The sequence below is a fragment of the Lutjanus erythropterus genome, chromosome 4, assembly GCF_056507025.1.
Source record: "Lutjanus erythropterus isolate fLutEry1 chromosome 4, fLutEry1.hap2, whole genome shotgun sequence".
NCBI lineage: Eukaryota > Metazoa > Chordata > Actinopteri > Lutjaniformes > Lutjanidae > Lutjanus > Lutjanus erythropterus.
The window spans coordinates 9,850,788-9,873,119 of record NC_139320.1 but is presented as its reverse complement, the minus strand read 5'-3'; the positions used below and the strand labels follow the sequence as shown (position 1 = coordinate 9,873,119).

The window sequence follows — 22,332 nt, the reverse complement described above, 5'->3', positions numbered from 1 at the left end:
ATGTTTTTGTACTGTTTTCAGTTGAACACAAGTCAAAAAGTTTTTGCAAATGATTACATTCTATTCTTGTTTGCGTTTTACACAATGTCCCAACTTTAGAATAGGGGTTTTTAGATGAATTATGTTGAAATACACATTGCCGACTTTGGTTAATGTTGTTATGTAGTGTTTATTCTCCATGATTTGGCTCCACAGTCAGACTTTGTGTGTCATTTGTACACATGGATAAATAGGTTTGTGTTAGTGCAGATTGATAGATGTTTACTTTACTGTTCCCAAAGGAAATCAAGACAACGCTTGCATGCATATGTAGTGTGGGCAGTTTGTGTGGAAGTGGGTGGAAAAGATCAACATGTACAGCAGTGGGAGATAAAATCTGTAGCTTCTATTTCTCAAACATCTGTAAAATGCAACCAGGGCCAAATTCATAGAGGTGTTAACAAATTAAGAAGGTATCAGTGATTTGGCTCTGTCTGGAAAACAAGACTGACACAATTGTCAACTTAATATTCAGAGCATGAACATTAAAGTCGCCCTTAAGCATTACTGTGGTGCTGCTGCTGCCGTTGAGTTAGAGTGTGATTAATGCTTTCTTTGTTTGTCAAAGCCTGATTATCAAGTCCATTTTAGAACATACCTGCTGTTAAAAGACCAGAGGACTGTCTAATGTGACCTAAATTTCATTTAAGCAGCATTAATTCTGTTCAATTCAGAGTTCTACCGTTTTCATGATGATTGCTGCTTATGTTAAAAAGGCTGTATTTTTGTACTGTTAACTACAGAGGTTGTAAATCAGGATTACAGACAACAGAGCAGGGCAGATTCTCCATCAACAAACCTGATCAGTCCATTCAGAAATGGCAAAACACCTTTTGTTTGGTCAAAAATACTCAATGTAGCCAATGCTGCTGAAGCCAACTGTCACCTATTGACAATCACGGTTAAAGCCCCTGAGGTTTGGTTTGAAATATTTAGAATTTCTGAATTACATTAAATATTAACAATTAAATAAGCAGATTAAGTCTTTAACAATAAAACTCAGCTAATTTGTTTCATTGGGACTTTGCGGCTGCAAATATTACTGCATCCTGATTGGACCATCGCTAGTTGAGCGAAACAGACGTCCTCAAACCACTGGGTGACATCACAGGGGTTTCCACTTGGTGATAGCAGGGCTGAGTGGTGACGCAGTATCCAGCTCTTTTACTTCAATGCACATTTGTCCTGACATAGCAACACCCAGCAGAAATACAGAATGATGACATGAAGCTTGTGTATAAATACAGTAAGTAGGCTGCGCCTACTCAACCTCTACTGGACTCAACTACTCTTTCAACCTCCTCAAAAACTACAAAATTGACTAATCGTCATCATTTTTTTCTATAAAGGTAAAAAGAATAAACAAAGAACAAACACGTCATGCAGTGGAATCAAAGCAGAATTACTGCACTGTGGGTGTAAACATCAAATATTGCAGTATTATTCTTCAGCCTCTCACAGTCATCAATAACAAGCAGATAAGCTGTCAGAAATCTTGATAATACAAAGCTGTCAAAACACGCTGGGTGCTTTTAAAGAACACAGTAAATGGTAAATACAAATAAGAAAAAAAAAAGACAGGCAAACTGTGGAGATGTTATTTTTCCCCTTTTTGGAAGAGTTTTCAGGGCCACTTTAGTTGTTTGGAAAAGGCTGAGAGCTGCACCAGTTCATCTGCTTTATATTATAATACACGGATATACACACTTTGGTGTTTTGACTGAAACAATGGTGATGGATTTTGGGTAAATCCTGCTTTTATAAATAAACTACTCCTAACAGTGAGGATTTAAACTTGCTTGTCTGCTGAGCTACCAGACAGATTTCATCATCATGACAGGGAATTAGATATTTCTATAACAGTGTGAATCCAGATATGAAAAGCTCCTGCTAATCCTTTCCAGCACTTAATTACAAATGTGCTCTCTTGATATCAAATAAACAAAAACAAATATGGTTTTGATAATTATAAGTTGTTTGTGATAACTGGCTGGCAATGATATTTTGTACAAAAGTTGCTTCATGTGTATTTTAACTTGTGACAAACACAAAAAAAGAATATTGTGGTTTATCTGCTGTGCATGCATGCATGTGCAAGCAGAGTGGTGAAAAACAGAATGCAACTGAAGACCACAAAGAAAAGGAGGCATTAAATTTAGACAGGTGTAAAACGTATCGTGGTGAGTTCTTGTTAGTTCCTGCCTGTGAATTAAAACTGTGTGAAAATGTTTTGTGTCTTCATTTGGTATTTTTTGCACATTATTTCCGAGAACACCATCCTACATGCTAAGCAGAAAAGAAATCTATTATAAATGCATGAGAGTGTCTTTTTGTGGGCCGGAAGGTGTTATGGTTAAGGTTGTGTGTTTGTCATGTGCAGATGGAAAGTTTTGATATTTGACATACATACAAAGCAACTTGTGCAAGCAACAGCTCTGCCACATATTTGACCTCATATATAGACATGTTTATTATTGAGGTGGTAGTTAGTGATGGTGCTCTACAGCGCTGCTCGACAGCATCATATTAAAATTTATTTCCAATATTCTACCCCCCTTGTGTCTGTAAAACAGGGGCGCCGCCAGAAATCTTGGGCCCCCTGAAAGATTAGATACATAATATTATTAAAATAATATTGATAGCCCTCAAAGGGCCCCCTGTCAGGCCCGGGCCTTTAGAATCGTCCTAACTTTTCCCCCCCTGGCGGCGCCACTGCTGTAAAATAAAACAAACATCTCTCAGTATGATGTAGTGGTGTGTCAACACCACTGCAAACTACAACCTCCATAGTAAACATCATTGATAGTGTCAATCAGAACTAAACATCAGAAATTTTCAGTGTATCAAGCTAATTGATTTATCTTTACAAAACACAGCAAAAAAGAAAGCTGTAGTCCCTTCAGGCTCCACATACATACAACATGTACAGAGACAATTAAACTCAGAGAAGGATTAAATACAAAATAAAATCTATATATATATACCGTTATTTATTTACATATGCACGTATCACCCAGGAAATGATTCACTTGTGCATTTTTTGACTTTGTGCCAGGTTGAATGTAACAGCAGCAGCAAGATGGTGATGATAATATGGTCGTGGGTGGGGCAGAGGGAGCAGTGGCCCTGGTCTGGGGGCCCAAATCTGCCCATCTGAACCAGCATATTTGTTTTTTAGTTGAATATTTTGAATAAAGTTTATCTGTGTTTTGATTGCAGCAAGAAATACAAAAGTCAGACTCACAGCACATCTGTGTCTGCTTATGAAACAAACAGCACAAGCACGGAACTGTGGCCTGCAATGTTAGAGGTCAGAATTTCCCGTCTGAAATGTCAAACCTCTGACCTCAAAGCTTTCCAGGAGCCAAACACCATAAGTAAATAAACAGTATACACTCAGTTAAACCATCAGAAGTCACTGACACAGAGAAGCAAAAATGATGTGCGAGATAAACGATGCCATTTTATATTTTATTTTAAGAGCAATTTACGTGTCAAACAGGTTTTATTATGCGATGGGTGCTGCCATTGTTGTGTGATGTCAGACAATACTTTTTTTTTTTTTTATTAAGGGGTTGATGGCTTTGCCTTCAGTTCGCAAACGAACTCCAACTACAACTTTGAGTGGCGTTTCATTGCACCTCCTCCAATAAGAAGTCGGAGTTCCGAGCTGTCTGAAACGCACCATCTGTACCCCACGTGCACCCGAGTCAATCTTACTTTGACTGCGGGAGTTTTAAAAGCTGCACTCTGTCAGATACTGTTTCACTCGCTGTTTTTTATAACAAAAATGTGTTAAAAAAAAAAAGAAAAAAGTCCGTATAGGATCGTTGACATACAGTGTCAGTCTGTTCACCTCCATACTGCAGGTGCTGCGTGGCGTTTCTTTTACTTGTGTAGTGTGCAAATTATCTGGCTGTATTCTGTCTATTGGAAAGTCTGGAGCACTGAAGGAGCGGAGAAGAGGAAGAACCTCACAAACTTCTTCTGTCTCTGAAGTCCAACCTCCATGTGTCCCAGGTGTCCTCCTGCTGGATCCATACAGGCCGAGCAGGTGAACGCCTTCGCGAGCTTAAACGCCTTGGATCCGTTTCGTACGCTACAGTGGATTTTATGTGATTTTTGGCGGATTGGATTCACACTGACAGCTGCTGATGAAACTTCATTGGTGAGTCGTTTGTGATTCATTATTTGTGGTGACAGACGTGTCAGAGGTGCTGCTGTGTGGCCTTTTACAACATGTTGTCTGATGCTGCTTTGTGTTGCAGACCGCCGTGTCTGCTGGTTGTTGTAGGAACAGCAGGCCACACATTGTTGGCACACTTGTAGTTTGTTGTAGTGTGTGTTTGGCAGAGATTATTTAATAATCGTCTAGTTTATCTACATTTACCTTCACTCAGCCCTTTTGCTGCACATGACCCCACGCAAAACAAACAGAAACTCTTTCAGCTGTACTCGTCTCATGTCATTTATAACATATCAAAAGTCTTAAAAAATCAAGTGGGGGAAAGTATGGAAAAATACTGAATTCAGTGATGCCACAATCTCCCATTGTCACCCATGTTAAAAAATGATATATGCATGTGTTCTTGTCTGATGTCCACACAAAGGGCTCCGTGTTGTCCCCAGACACTGTGTTGTACATGAGACATGGAGGCAGTTATAGTACATGGAAAAGGAAATCCTTGACTGGTAGATCCATAAGAGGGTCAAAATTAGTGGGTTCGTTGCCTTGCAATGTTTTTGTAATACAAGTTTTTAAAAAAATCTTAAAATCTTAAAAAATCTTCAAGGTGCCAATTTTACAGGCAGGACTATTGATTGATTGATTGAAATATACATAATTTTATGTATATTTATATTTTACATTGTTATAAGGATTAGTGCCAATATCTATTGACGTGCATACAGGTATACCAATAAGCTATAGTGATGTTGATTATAATTATTGTAGGAAGCAAATGGGATACTTGCCCATAGTCAATTTTTATGTGCCCCTGTAGAAATTGTTTTACTAGAGTTAACAAAGAATAACAACAAAGACTAAAGTTAATCGTCAGGTTTAATCTAAGGCTGGAACATCTGTAAAAGTCCAAGGTGATGTCTTCAAATGGCTTATGTTGTCTAAAACCCAAAGATATTCAGTTTTATTTGATAATAACAGAAAAGAAGTGGGAAATCACCATACCTTCAGTGGCTGAAAGCAACATCTTCTGCTCTTTGCATGAAAAATTACTTTTATGATGAACTGATCATCAAAAAGTTTTATAATTTAATTCATTTTACCATTTGGCTGGTGAGTGGCCAGATTTGCCAGAATTATATCTTCATTGGAGGCTGTTTGCTACTGTTGCTCACAGTCAGACACTTCCGCCTCAAAATGTTGCTGCTTCTTTACAGTGATGAAACATGGGAGTCGGTATGGGGAGAAAGTTAGCACACAGCTAAAACACCTGTGATAGTGCCCTTTTACCAGCTCTGGTAAAAAACAGGGGTAAAGTAAATTGTCAAAACATCATACTGCCAGAAAGTTAAGATGTTAGTTTACTTTCACAGTATCATATTGGCTGAAAACATTACATAATAATTTATATTCATAGTCAAAGTGAAATTTTGAAATGTGGTAGCAGCAGCTAGCAGTGGCACCCCTGGAGCATCACAGACCTGCTGCAGCAAATGTTGTTGGTTGAGACAGCTGTCACGGACCTGCCAAGGCAAATGCCAGTCGTATGCGTCTGCTAATGATATGTATATATGTTAAAATAAATCTTCTAAAAGTATATAATATAAAAATGCCAAATGCTTTGTTGCTATCTGATACCTCAGTGCAGCTGTCATTACTATTGTCTGAAATGACACAGGTGTAATTTTCTCCTACCATGTTGTGCACGTAGCAAATGTATGTCTGCCCATTAGTGCACCTGTGGGTGTGTAAAGTTGATAGTGCGGTATTTTCCTGGTATAAGATGTGCCCACATGGGTGTATACTACAAAAACACATTACATTTAATTGCAGATGATGATTATGAGAGTGTGAAGTAGGGTGAAGCTGTGTGTGCACAAGAAAGCAACACTGTGCCAATTTACACACAGCAGCAACTTAACTGAATGCTTAAATCTGACAGGATGGGTCAAGATCTGATATTAATTAGTGTTCTGCGTTCTTCTACACATCCAAAATGTCTCACTGACCGTTCATACAGTGAAACTGGTGTAAAACAGCTGTCCTGATAAATCCTCACGTTCATCAGAGCCGTTTGAAAATATTTTGTCTCTTTACTCTCAGGAGTTTCCTCTGTCCTGTGAAGTTTGTAACCAGTTTTGCTGCTTAAATATTTGCTGCTCTACTGTTGATATCTTACTGGGTGTTGTATTGATCTATGAGTGCTATCAGTAGTTAACCTACTGCAGTAATGTTTGTATGTGTGCTGTAACAGCCTCTGATCCCATGTAACTAAATTCACAATAAATCTTCAGATAAAATCACAATTTTTGATATGAAGGGTATTACATAGGTAATTATTGATTTATTATTTATTTATTTAATATGAAGTGTGAGTGTACAGAAGTACGCTATTTACCACTTTTATATGTGGTAAAACAGTAATGCTATAATATAACCCATGATATATATCCCATAGAAGTGTATGATTTTTTTCCCATAGTCCAGTGTTGAAAAATCAAAAATCACAATAAATTTTCATATGAAAACACAATATTTCAAGAATAGTAATAAATAACAACCTGTCGTGCAGCTGCCACTGATCTGCACTGTTGTGGCAGCTGCTATGAACCTGCCACAGTAAATGCCACTCATGTGTAGCATCTGACAGATGCCAAAGATTTTTATACATATAGAGATGTGAACGGGCAGGGAGAATATTTGACTGAATTGCACAAATTTGTGTGGATGTGAATGGCAGCATTAATCATTCATTAATCGTGCAGCCCACATCGCTATATGTATAAAAAGGCATGGCACCTAACTAGCAGATACCCACATGGCTTGTATTTCCTATGGTAGGTACATGGCAGCTGCCAGATACAGCGGCAGGTCAGTGGCAGCCGCCACAAACAGTTTCATTTGCTGCGGCAGGTCTGTGCTGCCATATGCTTCTTTAAGACTTTTCTCATTCAGAACACATTGAGGACACAATCCGTTGATTGTGTTTATGTTGAATTTTGTGAGACTGACCCACACTTTTGGGGAAAAATGCCTGGACTACATGAAATACAAGCTTGTGCTTGACATTTATTATTCATATTTCAACTAGGGGTGTAAAATATTAAACTGAAGCTGCATTATGGGCTTTTGCACCCTCCTAGAATCTGGCCTATTCTCATTAACATGCTTGTGAGTCAGAATTTTTTTGACATGTCATCACCATTCCTATCTACACCCAATGTGTTTGCAGTTAAATATTTTGCAAGACCTTCAGTCTAGTTCTTCACATAACTACACTCTTAATTTTGCTCTCAAAGTGATGCATTTAGCTTTAAAATATACACGATTTTGTTGTGGGGTAACATGCTCCTGGATCCCTCTAGGGTTTATGGTCTGTGGTTGTTTTGCATCAGCTCTGCTGATTTTATTATTTGGCATGTAGTGAGGGAAACAGAACTGCAGGTAGCTGTTTCTTGACTTAAGAAGTAAAGTGGTGTAGAAATGCAAGAAAATTTGTTGCAAATTATATTTATTTTGTCTGGGGGCAGACCTCCACACTGTTGTAGAATATTTACTAAGTTTAATGCCCCATTTTCAAATATAACCATGTGTCCATGACAGCATATATACACTTAATAAACTTACAGAAAGCACACTGTACAAGAAACACTAATGTACACTCAAAAAACATGTATTTAAATTAATGACATATTTGAATAAATTGGTATAGTTTATCTGTGGCAGCCAGCATGTCTGTTGTTATAGTAAGTGGTGGATTATAATAACCGAATATCCTGCTTATTGTTTTGCTAATGAAATATCAAATCTAATGATAAACCACTTTGGGTTTGTGGTTCATAAATGCATTAGGACTTTGACTGATTGAGTTTGATTACTGAGATTTGCTGTTTCATTAACGACACTCAGTGACCAGCAGGAGAGAAACAGTTCAATAATAATATCAACTTATTAGCAATGATTGCTCATTATGGGAGAAGAAATTAAACATAATTTTCTGTTGAGTGCAGTTTTGTATATGTCATAATACTGAACTCAATGCTAAAATAACTTCAGTCTCAGAAAAGCAATGTCTGAATAATGCATTTAGACCAACCCTGCAATATGAGGCTATGACTTAGAACAGCTAATCAATGAAACCATATTGATTTCCCAGGGAGTCTGGCTACCACCAGAGTGACTGCATCTCATTAAAAACTGAGTCTTGAGAAAATGGATCTATAATATCTTGGGCCTAATAATACAGGATGATGGACAGCATTGACTGCAGTTTAATATTTGCAAATTTGGCTTAAAATCTTTTTTTTTTTTTTTAAGTAGAGCTTCTTCAAATGTCCTCAAGCTCTGTGTCAATTTATGTGTTCATCATAATGAGGAACATGTGCAAATGTGTGGCTTGATGATGTCTTAAATAGTTTTTGGATGACTAGCAGTTTATGACACAGAAGAATAAGCTATCTTAGGATCTGACTGCGTAGACATTATAGGTGGTACCAATTCAGTTGTTTTGATCTCTTTAGGGAATTTGTCCGAAATAAAGAAATGTAAAACATCAGCCTTAATCTTTCAAGTATTGAACACTGAGCAACAACTGCTCTGTTTGTCTAAGAAATCGTATACAACAAATTTGCAAAAGGAAATGCAGTATATCTGGAAAAAAAGGAAGTACCTGCAAAGTCGCAAGTCCACATCAGCTAGAGCTGCAATAATTAATTGATTATGATCAACATTTTCCATAATTTTCGGTCATTTTATAGACCAAACAACTGAATTGATTAATCAAGAAAATAATCAATAGATTAATCAACAATGAAAAGAATCATTAGTTGCAGCCCCAATATCAGCAAAATCTTTAAGTCTTTTCACAACATATCTACTTTGTTTCCCTACAATAGTCACTCATCAGGGATTGAAAACACATTGCTAGTTAACATAATCCAGGCTGTTTTAGGGCATTAAATCGATCGCAACTGGACTACTAAAATTGTCTTGGAAGACGTTTCGCCTCTCATCCGAGCAGGCTTCATCAGTTCATGCTCATCAGACTAGATTGCTCTAGTCTGATGAACAGTAGTTGGAATTCAATTATTTATCCTCTAAGAGAGGCCGCCTCCAGACCAAGAATGGTTTCACTCTCATTCACAGGCATAATCCAGGCTGCAGTTACATTTCCACTTGCCTATTAGGCAAAACATTTTATAAGAGGAGGTTTTCAGGAGACTGTGTTGCTATATACCACAAATAGATCAAGGACTCAGCAGTATAGGCTTCTAAAGAAAAAGAACTATTGTATAAACCTTGACAACCTCAGGGTTCACACTGGTTAAATGCCAAGTGCTCAGCTGGTGATGTATCGATGTGCCTGACAAAGTGCTCTATTGATGCATGAGAGAGCCATTGTATGAATAATGAACAAAATATAAAACAAAGCAATAACAGCATTAATGTTGCTGATTCACTTTCTCCCTCCTCTTCCCTTTCTTTTTTCTCCCTTTCTTTCTTCCTCTCTTTCTTTCTTTTGCTTGTTCTGTCTTTCTTTCAACATAAATTCATAAAATCTTGCGCTACATAAAGCTGAATATGTCAAAATTGGATATTATTTGCAGAATGCCAAAGGAAGCCTTGATGCTTTGGCACAGAAGATGGACATTAGTTCATCCAGGATCCTGGGTCTGAGGTCTGTGAATCCATCACACTTAATGTTGAAAACTGTCTTCAGATCAAACTGTGGGATGATGGATATCATTACAGTTTTCCGTCTCTTGCTCCTGCTGTGGGAGAGTGGCAGGAGAAGGGGAACAAGCTGCAAACCTTTGCAACTCCAAAGCTTGGCAAGTTTGACAGCCAATGGAGAATAATACATGGGGCGATAGCTATGAACAGACACACAGCACACATACCTGAATCCTAGCCAGGGGTTAGGTTTTTTGTTCTGTTTACACGAGGAATCACTGGCACATTTATTTTCTGTGTCTCTGAGGTAGCTGGTCTGCTGAGGGTCATGTTGCACAGGTTTCAGAGACCAGTTTTATTTGTATATCTCTGCTCCTAAATACTTGGTGGAAAAAGGCGCATCTTCACTCTTTTGAACTTCATGTGTACAGTAGATATCCAGGAAAATTTAGACTAATGGTGCAGGATGTACAGATGGTGCTGAGGTCTTGAAAGGTTGCAGCTCATCTGAAGGATGAACATGCTTACCATCAAACAGTAAATAATGTGGACACTCAAAGTTGGACATGACCTCCTGGAGGACCAAAGCAATATTCTGCAAAGGGGCCATCTGTGAGCCATGTAAACCATTTACCATTGCTCCACAGTCACACCACCCAGTGCTCTCACTGCAGTCCGCCCTCCTTTCAAACAGTTTGCTCCATCTTTCAGTCTAAGAATTGGAAGATCTACGCAGAACAGAATGAGGTATAAACTAGGGCTGGGCAATATAATGATATTATATTGTATGACACTAGATATCGTGATAGATTTTGGATATCATTATATCGTGATATGTCAGAAGTGTTGTCTTTTCCTGGTTTTAAAGGCTGCAATACAGTTAAGCGATGTCATTTTGAGAATTTACCAGACTGTTCCAACTCATCTATTATTTGCCTTCACTCACTTAGGAATTATATCCACATTACTGATTATTATTTATCAATTAATCTCACATTTTGTGAAAGCACCAATTGTCATCCCTTGCAATATATAATACAACAAACTTATTTTATCTCCTCAGCCACTTCCACCCTTTGGACCTCACAACATATCAGTCACAACTTACACGATCAGTAATTATTGATATAGACCAATATAAAACTTCACTATCATGATAGGTTTTTCAGCTATATCGCCAGGCCTAGTATAAACAAACAATATTTACTGAATAGAATATTCTCTATAGATAAGTGAATATAAACATCAACCAAGAAATTGTTAAAATATAGAATTTTCTTTATTCGTTTCTTCTACCTGCCTGCTTTAGCCTGTATTGCAGATTGGCTTTATAGTATGTTTGTCACCATCATCAGGAAGCGCACACACACACACACACACACACATGTCTCCTGATTGCAGCCTTTGCCCACTTGACACTTGTGCAGCTTTGCTGGATTTATGATTACCTTTATGTGTGATGTTAATGACAAAGTGCTTGGATGTACAACTTTATGAGAGCTTATCACCTCTGTCCCCGTGGAAATGTATTAATTGCCAAGTGACAAAATTGTTCATCTCATATTTTCTGCATAAACTAAACCGAAAACCCGAGCCAGCTGTTCAAACCACTGATTTATTTGGATTTACATTCAGCATGTTTCACTGACAGCCAGATATTCAGGACACACAGTCATGCTTATAAATGCATTTTATGGTATGCTTAAGCATTAATGCACTTTTAGCTGTACCAGGGTCATGTAATCACAAACACAATATCCTTGATAGATTGGATGGAAAACACAAGGGCTCTTCAACTCCAGCAGTGTCCAACCACAAACCAGAAGTGGACGCCACTGAAGAACTCTTGGGAGCGCAGAACCTGGGAGTGCAATCCAATTACAGAGCTCTGAGATGCATAATTCTCTGCTCTCTCTGCTATCCTGCGCAGGATATGGTGGAAAGAAAAAACAGACAGAGGCGGCAATGTGGTTCACTCAAAGGGCGTTGATTGTCTGTACATGAAGGGTCGATTATGGGATGTAAATAATCCTAGCTGCTTGCTCGCTAACTCTGAAAATGAGGACATGAGTTGAAACAGTAACAGTACTATGGATAATTGTATGTATATATGTATATATATGTGCACATACACATGCATATGATAACTTGTCCACCCACGTTCAGCTTATTTTTCATATTAAATTATTATTACACTTGTCTCTGTTGTATGCAGTTAGAGCACAGTCTGTATCTGTTTGTGTCCTTCTGTGCCGTCTCCAGCACAGTCTCAACTCCTCCTGGACTCCATTACTGACCAGCACATATAGTATAGGGTCCACCACGCAATTCAGACTGGACAGTGCCAGTGTACATGAGAAGAAAAAGTGCATTTTTTGTTCAAAGTCGCAGTAATTTTCTGTTTTACTGTGGTAGAAGACCAGCGAGCGTGTGAGCAGGAGAATGTGATACGGAGCAAAGCACATTGAGAAGATTCCAATCACCCCAAAGGACAGGAGGCGGATCTTCCTCTTGGCTTGGGCACTCAGGCCGGGACTCCGGCCCACAGTGGCCAGCACCCTCCAGTAGCTCACTGCCAACACCAGCAGGGGCACCACAAAGCCGATGCCCACTCGGATCATATTGAACAAGGCAACAGGTGGCTTCATGGGGTAGGTCTCATAACAACGGTCGTTGTTGTTATTTTCATCATGGGCATCTTTGAGATCATCCAGTACCAGTACCATGATGTGTAGCACCACCACTATAACATAAACACCAATACACTGTGCCCAGGCATAGCGTGCTGTACGGTGGGTCTTAAAGTGGAAAGGGAAGATGACCATCAGGCAGCGGTCCACAGAGATACAGCAGAGCAGGAAGATGCTGATGTACATGTTGGAGTAGTAGAAGAAGCCAGCTATACTGCAGGAGAGAGCATTGAAACTCCAGCGGTGGTCCTGCCGGTAATAATTGATCCAAAGAGGCATAGTGAGGAGGAAAAGTATGTCAGAGACAGCCAGGTTGAGCAGGAAGATGCCCAGAACATTTTGTCGCCGCATTTGCTGCCAAATGGGGCAAATTGTCAGCACATTGAAGATCAAACCAAAGATAAAAGCCAGGATATAAACAGACATCAGGAAGTCGCTGACGGCACTCTCGCCAATTTTAACACAGGTTGTGTTTGACACTGGTGGCGTGACTGTCGTGTTCATTTTTCCTTTTGTTTTCTGTCACTTCCCTGGTTAGAAATTCACCTGCAAAAAAGAAAATAAAAGGCTTCCAGTTAGGGTCTTTTTTAAAGATTATTTTAGCCTTTCTCTATCTATCTATCTATCTATCTATCTATCTATCTATCTATCTATCTATCTATCTATCTATCTATCTATCTATCTATCTATCTGTGTGTGTTATGTATACTGAAGTTGTAAATGTAACATGAATTTATTGCAATACAAATATTTCAAAAAAGTGACACAGGCAACATGAGTTTAATGTGGGAGTTTAAAATCCATGGTGCAAGCTTGGACGTTTTGTATCCTTCATCCTATTTCCTGGATCAGTGAACTCAAGAGATCATCTGGTCGTCCTCTGATGTTTCTGAATGTGAGGCAGTTTCCCTCGATATATGGTGTTTGGCCATAGAGGCTTAGTCATGCTCCTTGACGATAACAGTTTGCACCCACAGTACTAATAGAAATTGAGATTAGAAAAATTCCCTCCTCATTGCTTCAAATGCTCTGTGTGGGGAAAAAATGTCCTGCCTTCTCTTCATAAATGTCCTGGTTTTATAGAAACTTTGAGCATTACGGAACTAATGCTTTATAACGGGTGAATTAGATGTAGAAACCTGTGCTCGAAGCCCCCTAGCCGATCATATTATCTTACGTTAATGCTGCTGTTTTTTAAACTGTCTATAAATTGTTGCACTTATTGTCCTGCATGATCTGAGTCTGAGTGGCAGACAGGGGCAGCATGGCCTGAACTCACAAAGTGAGCATTTGCATTTTACTGTAATCAGTACAACTTAAGTCCAATTTATTGGAGCAATAAGAATTTGTGATTCTGAGGGACAAAACATCCCAACAGTCAGTTATTGCTCATTTAAATGTATTTTTTCAGCGACAGACTGATGGTCCAGTTTAATGTCTGATGTAACAGCCATTAGCAGAAACGGGTGGCTGAAGCGTTTCTCCCAGACTAGAGGGATTAAAATCTTTACTGTGGCTTGAAGGATGAGTAATGTGAACTCCATGCTCTATATGAATCAATCAATTAATTCTCTCCCTGATTTACGCTGTAGATGCATGGTCAGTCGCAGAGCTGTGGGTGTGATTCCAGCCTGTTAGGCGGACACATCTGAGTCTGTGTTGTTTCCTGTTCAAAATGTTCTGTTGCGTGGGTGCCCTGGTAGCTCAGCTGGTAGAGCGCGTGCCCCACATACAGAGGCCATGCATCCAATTCCAGCCTGTGGCCCTTTGATGCATGTTATTCCCTCTCTCCATCTCCCATTTCCTGTCTATCTTAAGTTGTCCTATCAAATAAAAGCTAAAAAGCCCAAAAATAATCTTCTAGTTCTGGTGCACAGAAAGGCCAAAAAAGACTGCTTGAACAAGCAAATGTCATCAAAGAATTGGTTATTTTAAAGGGATAGTTAAAATTATTTGAAGTGGGGTTGTACAAGGTACAAGGCACCAACAGAAGATGGAAGTCCCCAGCTTGGAGATGCAGAGAGGAGTCCCGGTGAAGAAAGCTCGAGTGACATTGATTTTTTTTTTCCTGCTAACCCTTTCCACAGCTTGTTTAGCTTCCAAGGTTTACCTTCTTGGTTCTCCTGCTGCTTCTCCAAACTGGGAGTGTGTTGCCCTCCATCTACTATTGGTAATACACTGACTATCAATGAGTACCTCCTTCAAAAAAATCTGAGCTATCCCTTTAAACTCACCTCTCAATGATCCCTTGAATCATTTCCTACAAAGATAACATATGGTTGCTATTTTTTATGTAAAATGACAAGAGCCCTCAATAGTTTCTTTTTATATGTAGTTCTTATTCTGTCAATTTCCTGTCTCAGAGATTTCAGCATTAGGAAATTAAACCTTTGTTCTGTACCTTCATGGATATTTTGATATATTTTCAGTGCATTTTAGTGAAATTTGTTTTCTCTCCACGTTCTGTTCTATCGCTCAGGCTTGGCTTGGGTGTGTTTATAGGCTCAGGAAGCATCTAATGCCATTAGCGTCTGGACAGAGATAGGCTGTCCCATCCAAACTCAATAATGGAGAAGCCATTTAGAGGCAGACCATCTTTAGTGAACAATAATGTGTGCCTGTGCGCCCACGCACATCTGCCTGTGTGTGTGTGTATATGCGTGCATGTGCGTGCATTAGGCATTGTGGAAATAGGTTTGATTTAATGGATTATTCATAAAATTTTCAAATAATGTGGGTTGGGAAACTACGCTGACAGTGGTCTCGGAAAGTTTTGCTCAGAAAATTGAAACCTTCTCTAAAATTATTCAGAGGCTGCTCTTTAGTCATCAGTCTGGTTGCTGTGACTAACCACAAATGGGTCTTCCCCTCTTAACAATGAGCCTGTACTGTAGGTGAGGAGTTTGTTCTACTCACTTTCAGCTCTGCTTTTTACAATGAATACGGGTTCTTTTTTTCCCCTCCCTTTTGTGTTTTTTTTTCCACATGCAAAATCTTTTTTTCTGATTTATTTTAGCACATAATCCTGATACATGGCTATTCAACACAGCTGGTCCAAGCTTCAGTCCGCCTTTTTCGTCCATCTGAGCCAACTATGTGTTTGTTAATATTATAAGCCTGAGGTAAGCCTGGTTGTTGTTATACAGACTTGTCACCAGTGAAGCTTTATAAGACCATAACTTCAAGAGGGAGAGAATATGCTGCATGCATGTCAAAACTCTTTTTCGAATTAAAATGGAAAAACATGTTATTTTATGTTTTATAGTTTGCCTCCCCAACATTCCTGTGAATTTCCACAGTTTCTTTCTTGTCGATGAGTTCTCTGCTGCACTCTTCAACCTGCTGTAGTGACCACCGCTGGGAGAAACGCAGAGAACATTCAACCCTATCATAATCAACATTTCTAGCCTAATTACATTTTCAACACTGACTCACACAGCCTCAAGCAGTCCTCCCTTGACAACAGTCCACTGGGGACAAAAAGAAAACTAACAAAGAAAGTGAAGTATGAAACTGAATTAATACCTTTAATACCCTGCTTGCAAAACATTCAAAAAAAAAAACATCATATGTCCTGTTTTTGAGTGTTTTGTTTTTTTAAATCTATCTTTTCGAGACATCTTAAATCAATATCTGTAATCAATAATGACCTCACCTGTTGTTTTTGATAAGAAGTGTCTCTCGATTGTTAAAGCAGGCTGTCCAGTAGGTGAAGACTTTCAGACACATTCCAGAGCTGTCTCAGGTTTGGCAGAGTTCAGTCCAGGAGGGTCAGAGAACGGGCTTCAGGAGACACTCTTCAGAGCTGCTGACAGGCAGCCAAGCCTCTGCAGTCCCACATGGTACTCTCTATACTAGATAATCATTAACTAATACAACACCTATAGAGTACAATGGTTACTCTCTCTCTGTGGACGGTCTGATATTTTATTGTTCTGGTTCAGATGACATGCAGTTGATAGCCCCAGCTGAACTGTCAGGTTGTGGGGAAGAGATGAAACAAAAAGGGGAAGACACATGTAGGAGGAGGGAGGTTTGATTTGTACACGTGCACAGAGGAAGTAGGCTTCAGGGGAGGGGAGAAACACTAGACTATGGTGGAGCAGACATGATGCACACATTAATGCTCCTGAGAGACAGAGGAAAAAGTAATCTTCCCCTACTGAGTAATGTATATAAGGGGAATTGAAACTTTGTGGTTAGATACCCAGATAATTTTGTCACGTATTTAAAACTTGATTCCTCCATTTTACCTTCACATTAATTCAAATCCTTTCATTTTGTAATCATTTATGAAGCTATGTTCACTTCTTTGGAACAGCTTTCACTTTATCATCTTTCTTCCTCAGCCAGTTCCCTTGGGTCAAAGTTAGTCTGATTAGTCAGAAATTTGAAGTACTTTAATCATTTCACTGCTTGAGGTTCCCATGAAATCAAAATCTATGTTAAAGTGTTTTCATGCTATTCATCATCTATTGGCCAGTATCTTGACAATTACCCAACAACATGTACAAAAGAAAACAGTTTTGTCCATGTTGTTGGGTAATTGTAATCGTATTGACTTTTACTGTCAAATAAAATAAATAAAAAATAAAGTGAAACAGTGAAACAGTCGCTTATGACGCAGCAGAGCATGGAAGGAGAATACATAAGTTCATTGGAGCGGACAGGAGCATTTCTGAGAAATGGGCCTCACTTTGCAAATGCACAATTTCATAACTTTTTCACTGATTCTGGAGAAACTGGATCATACTTTGTGGAGATAACATTTTCTGGTTTTCCTTCTGATGTCCTCTGGCTGCTCAGCTTTGATTGTTGACCTAATTGCAGAGCTTTCCTGATGGACAGATAGCTATAGCTTACTTTAGCATACCAAACTGGTGATGAACACAGCTCCCATGACTGAAAAGGAATACAGTACTGAGGTCATTTACACAAGTTCCTGGTGGAAAGAGCTTTACTTTTTGCTAAAGTAGGTTAACTAGCCGCTAATTGCTGTTAGCTCGGTTAGCCACAACTCAGCCCTATGGTTCTGGCCCTTCTTTTTTTCCCAGGATGGATGAAGGCTTAACCTGCCCTGCTTTGTTTAACTTGAATGTGAAATGTTGTTCATCCAATCAAAACAAACATTCTTCACAGGGAACATGTATCGTTTATCATGTGAGATGTGGTAAAGCGACAAACCAGAAGTGGTTGCTGGACTGAGAAGCAAGCCAGCTAATGTGAGCTATTTGTGAAATGTCAAATAACGCTGAGCTAAGACAATGTTGGACAAACAATGAAAGGCTCGAACCCTGGACTCATGCTATGATAGCTTGCTGTGATAAGCCCAGCTAACTGTTTTGCCTCTTTTTGTTTTTGTTTCCTCTGATTAATTTTTCACTTCAGATGTCACCCAGTGTTACAAAAAAAACCTGAATCAAAGTTCACTCTAAAAGCAAACACTGTATTGACCCTGTTTTTGTATATCATCCTTGATTGGTCAGACAAAATTCTTGGTTTTAACCCAGTTATTTTGAGGAGGGTTTTATCAGAATAATATGAAAAAGTCAACTCATGTCAAGTGACAGTAGTGACACAAAGAAAATCACCCTCATAATGAAACTTTGGTAAGTTAAATAAATTTAAATAACTCCACACTGATGTTCTGTTTCATGAAGGATTCGAACCCCAGTCTTCTGAGTGAAAATCCTCTGGTGTTTTTCTTCCATCCTACCTCCTCCAACGGCAGAATTTCTTCCTTCTTTAAAAGCAGTAAAGGCTTATTCTCAGGTGCAAATGTGGTGATTTGGAGACACTGGCTGCTATGTGGTCAGAGTAATGGCAGCTCTACTGTAGCAAATGTTAGACCTTCCCAGTGTGGTGTACAAGCATCGTGTCACACTAAGCTAATCACAGGTAGAGTTGGGCGGGTCATGCCTTCACCCTCTGGGAGATAAAAGTCCAAACTCAGAAAGAAAACCACCTTGATACTGTAATCTATTCCCTGTTGTCAAACTGGCCTGGGTTGGTCTCAGAGGCTGTTTTGGTTCTGATCTGATGGTGTTCACTGGGACCTCTGAGTCCAGGAGGAGGCTAACAGGACTGCTCTCCCTCCCACCGTTACGTATATCCATGGACTGCTTTAGCTGCTTGGAAGGGGAGCGTAATGCACAGCACTATAGGCTACTGTTAATGCCACTCAATGTCAGCAACCAATCCCTCCCTCGGTGCCTGATTTACAGAAAACTTTAAGCAATCAGCTAGCTGTTTCATAGGAACTTTGACTGAAGTGAAGCAGTGAGCTGAGGCTGACTTACATGTCGTAACATCTGTACCAGGCAGCGTTATGAAATATGTGTAGTTATCTGATGCTGTTATTTTACCCAGAACAACCCTGTACCAGTGCAATATCCATGACTCTTTTCATGTTTATGAAAAGAATCTGTGTTGGATGCCTGCAGCCTATCTGTTAATGTGTTGAGTAAACATTTACAACAGCTGTGACTGTTGTGTATTTTCCTACAAGCAAGAATACATACCTGAGGTCAGCTACAGAGATAGCTGAGAGCGCGGAAGAGGAAGATCAGATAGAGGAAATGGTTAATCATTTTTCCAGATGAGTCTCAGAAAAAATATTCTGAGAGGAGATTTCTAGCCTCACCGCCCCTCATCCATCAACTTTTTTTCTTTCTGTCCACAGAGGCCAAGTAAGTGTTTCACAGCCTGGCTCTGCGGTAGTGGATCATATTTTTACCTTCACCGAGGGGGTTATGTTTTCAGTGCCATTTGTTTGTCAGCAGGATTATGGAAAGAATGACTGGCCTGATTTTCATGAAATGTGGTGTGAGGGTGCAGTATGGGCCAGAGAAGAAACCATTAAATTCTGGAGCAGATCCAAATCACAGGGCAGATACACAAATTATTTTTCCTTTTTGATAACATTGTGAGAGGGCATTTGGCCTTGGTGAAGGTCTGTGCTTATGTTGGATTTGTTGGATGATAGTAAACGTATTTGTAGGTACCTGTATTCTTTCAATTTTCAGTTCATTCAGCAAAAACTACAAACCCCAATTCCAAAAACTACAGCAATGATTTGGAAATACTTTTCAGCCTGTATTTTGCAGCATTTCCTGCAGCAAACAGGTTCCTAATAAACTAATCTAATCTAAACTAAACCAAACTATTGAACTGACATAGACAAGATACTTAATGTTCAAAATGATGAACTCATTTTGATATTGATCTCTGCAACATATTCCAAAATAGTTGAGGCGGAGGCATGTTTACCACTGTTATACATCACCTTTTAACAACACTCAGCGATTCAACAATTAGTGTCCTCAGACCTGAAGTTTTGAAAGCGAAATTCTTTCTCATTTTTGCTTGATACCCGACTCCAGCTGCTCAACAGTTTGGGGTCTCTGTTGTCATATTTGGTGCTTCATAATGCACCACACATTTTCAATTTTCAACTCTTGCTATGAGGCCACGTTGTTGTAACACGTGCAGAATGTGTCTTGGCATTGTTTTGCTGAAATAAGCAGGGACGTCTCTGAAAAAGAGGTTGTCAGGATAGCAGCGTATGTCACTCCAAAACCTGCGTGCGCCTTTCAGCATCAGTGAGGCCTTCTCAGATGTGACAGTTACCCATGATGCCATGGGCACCAACACACCCCCATACCATCCTAGATACTGGCTTTGAACTTTGCACTGGTAGAAATCTGGATGGTCCTTTCCCTCTTCAGGCTGGAGGCTGGACTCGTCAGGCCACAGCACACTTTCCACTTTGCATCAGTCCATCTCAGTTGAGCTTCAGCCTCAGAGAACCCAGCAGCATTCTGGGTGTTGTTGATAAAATGGTTATTGCTTTGTATGACTTCCCAGTCTTTTGTTGCCCTTGTCCCAACTTTTTGAAACATGTTGCAGGAATCAAATTCAGAATGAGCGTATATTTACAAAAACAAAAGTTATTCAGTTTTAACATCCAGTATCTTGTCTTTGCACTCTATTCAATTAAATATAGGTCAAAAAAGATTTGCAAATCATAATGTCCCAACTTTTTTGGAATTTGGGTTTGTGAAAGCAGGGCTTTGATCACATCATATTTATCATTTTGAAAGCATTTCTCGAGTCTTTACTAGCCAGACCCTTTTGTATCTGTTTTACTGAGCAGAGATGGCAAAAGTACTCAGATTCCTTACTTGAGTAGAAGTAAAATACCTATGTAAAAAAACGACTTGAGTAAAAGTAAAAAGTACTGATCCAAATATCTACTCAAGTAAAAGTAAAAAGTACAGGCTCTGAAATGTACTCATAAGTACTTTTAAAAGTAAAAAGTATTTCTATTGCACGACTCACTGGCTGCAAAGCTATTAAACACAGGATAATTTATATGGAATCTACTTTAGCAATGTTATTGTTTGAACAAACACGACCTGCATAGTATCTTAATGTACTTCACTATATAGTCCTTTAGGCATTTGTATTGTACACTTAAAGTTAACACATCACACTTCTGAACACTGAATTCTGGACCAGGATTAGCTTCTAAACTATGGTGTCACAAATCATGCTCATAGGCCCAACTTAACAAAAAAAAAAAGAAAAAAAAAAAAAAGCTCTTTTAAATAAGGCCATGGGTGCTGCTCGTCGAGGGACTGCTCCTGTGATTGCGTGGGATTCTCACCGTTGTCCATTTCGTGCAGCTGCTCTAACGTTAGTGGTGTAACAGGTATGGGCGGAGTGGCAGACCTGCTCTGACACACACACCACACGCGCACGCTTGCACGCACGCACACACACAAACACAGACAGCCGTGTCTCCTCCTGCCAAAACCCGACACAGCGCATTGGTGTCGCAGCGCCAAAAAATAAAAAATATATAGGCTTAGGCTATATATATAAAGTAACGAGCCTTTTTGGGAAATGTAAGGAGTAGAAAGTACCGATATTTATGTTGAAAATGTAACGGAGTAAAAGTAAAAAGTCGTCAGAGAAATAAATACTTCTAAAAGTACAAAGTACCTGAAAAATCTACTTAAGTACAGTAACGGAGTATTTGTACTTCGTTACTTGCCATCTCTGTTACTGAGAGACTAAAAGTGTCTACAAAACGTAAAATCATATGGGATTTTTAAAAAAATAGCTATTATTCCATGGAAACGGCATGAATCAAACTGGATTTTCCAAAGAAACACACCTACAGATGAGCACCCAACCCTGGAGCTTGTGCAGACTTGTACTCCTAGCAGACATGAAACTAAATCTAACTTTCACTTTGTGCTGTTAATTTTCAGAATTCACATTTTGAGTCTATGTCAAATCATCACTTCCAGGCCAGGCACACTGAAAGAGTGATAAGTTGTTGTGATCATTACTGGGTGTGACCCCGTCTTACTAAGGGAATTAAGAGATGAAGGACAAATTCCACAGTCCTTTTTCCATACAAAAAATGCACAAGATTTTAGATGAACTTTGTATGAGGTTTCATCAGTTTGTGTTGGTCCAGTTATTTGTGTTTTTATAAAGTTACCCTTTTCTTTTTTGCTTCACCAGACAGTGTTTCCTCACTGAGCTGCAGCAGGTTGTGGACGGAAGAAACATTTTGTAGTAAAAAGACTAACTTTGACACATAGTTAGTTATTTATTCTGACTCATCATTTCATTTTCAGCTGAACTCATTTTGGCACAGAACAGGGGTATTTTATTTATTGTATTTTATTTTATCTCATGTATTTATTTATTTATTTATTTATTTATTATTAT

At 39.1% G+C, this 22,332-nt stretch overlaps 1 protein-coding gene across 1 annotated transcript; it reads right to left on the bottom strand.

Moving 5' to 3' along the window:
* Nucleotides 1–11,496: 11,496 nt before the first annotated feature.
* gpr184 (G protein-coupled receptor 184) lies at nucleotides 11,497–16,563 on the bottom strand. The gene is made up of 2 exons (XM_084716337.1): nucleotides 16,241–16,563; nucleotides 11,497–13,131 (listed from the first exon to the last, which is right to left on the bottom strand). The coding sequence occupies exon 2, from the start codon at nucleotides 13,087–13,089 to the stop codon at nucleotides 12,070–12,072; it is 1,020 nt and encodes a 339-aa protein (XP_084572463.1). The 5' UTR covers nucleotides 13,090–13,131; nucleotides 16,241–16,563; the 3' UTR covers nucleotides 11,497–12,069.
* Nucleotides 16,564–22,332: the final 5,769 nt, after the last annotated feature.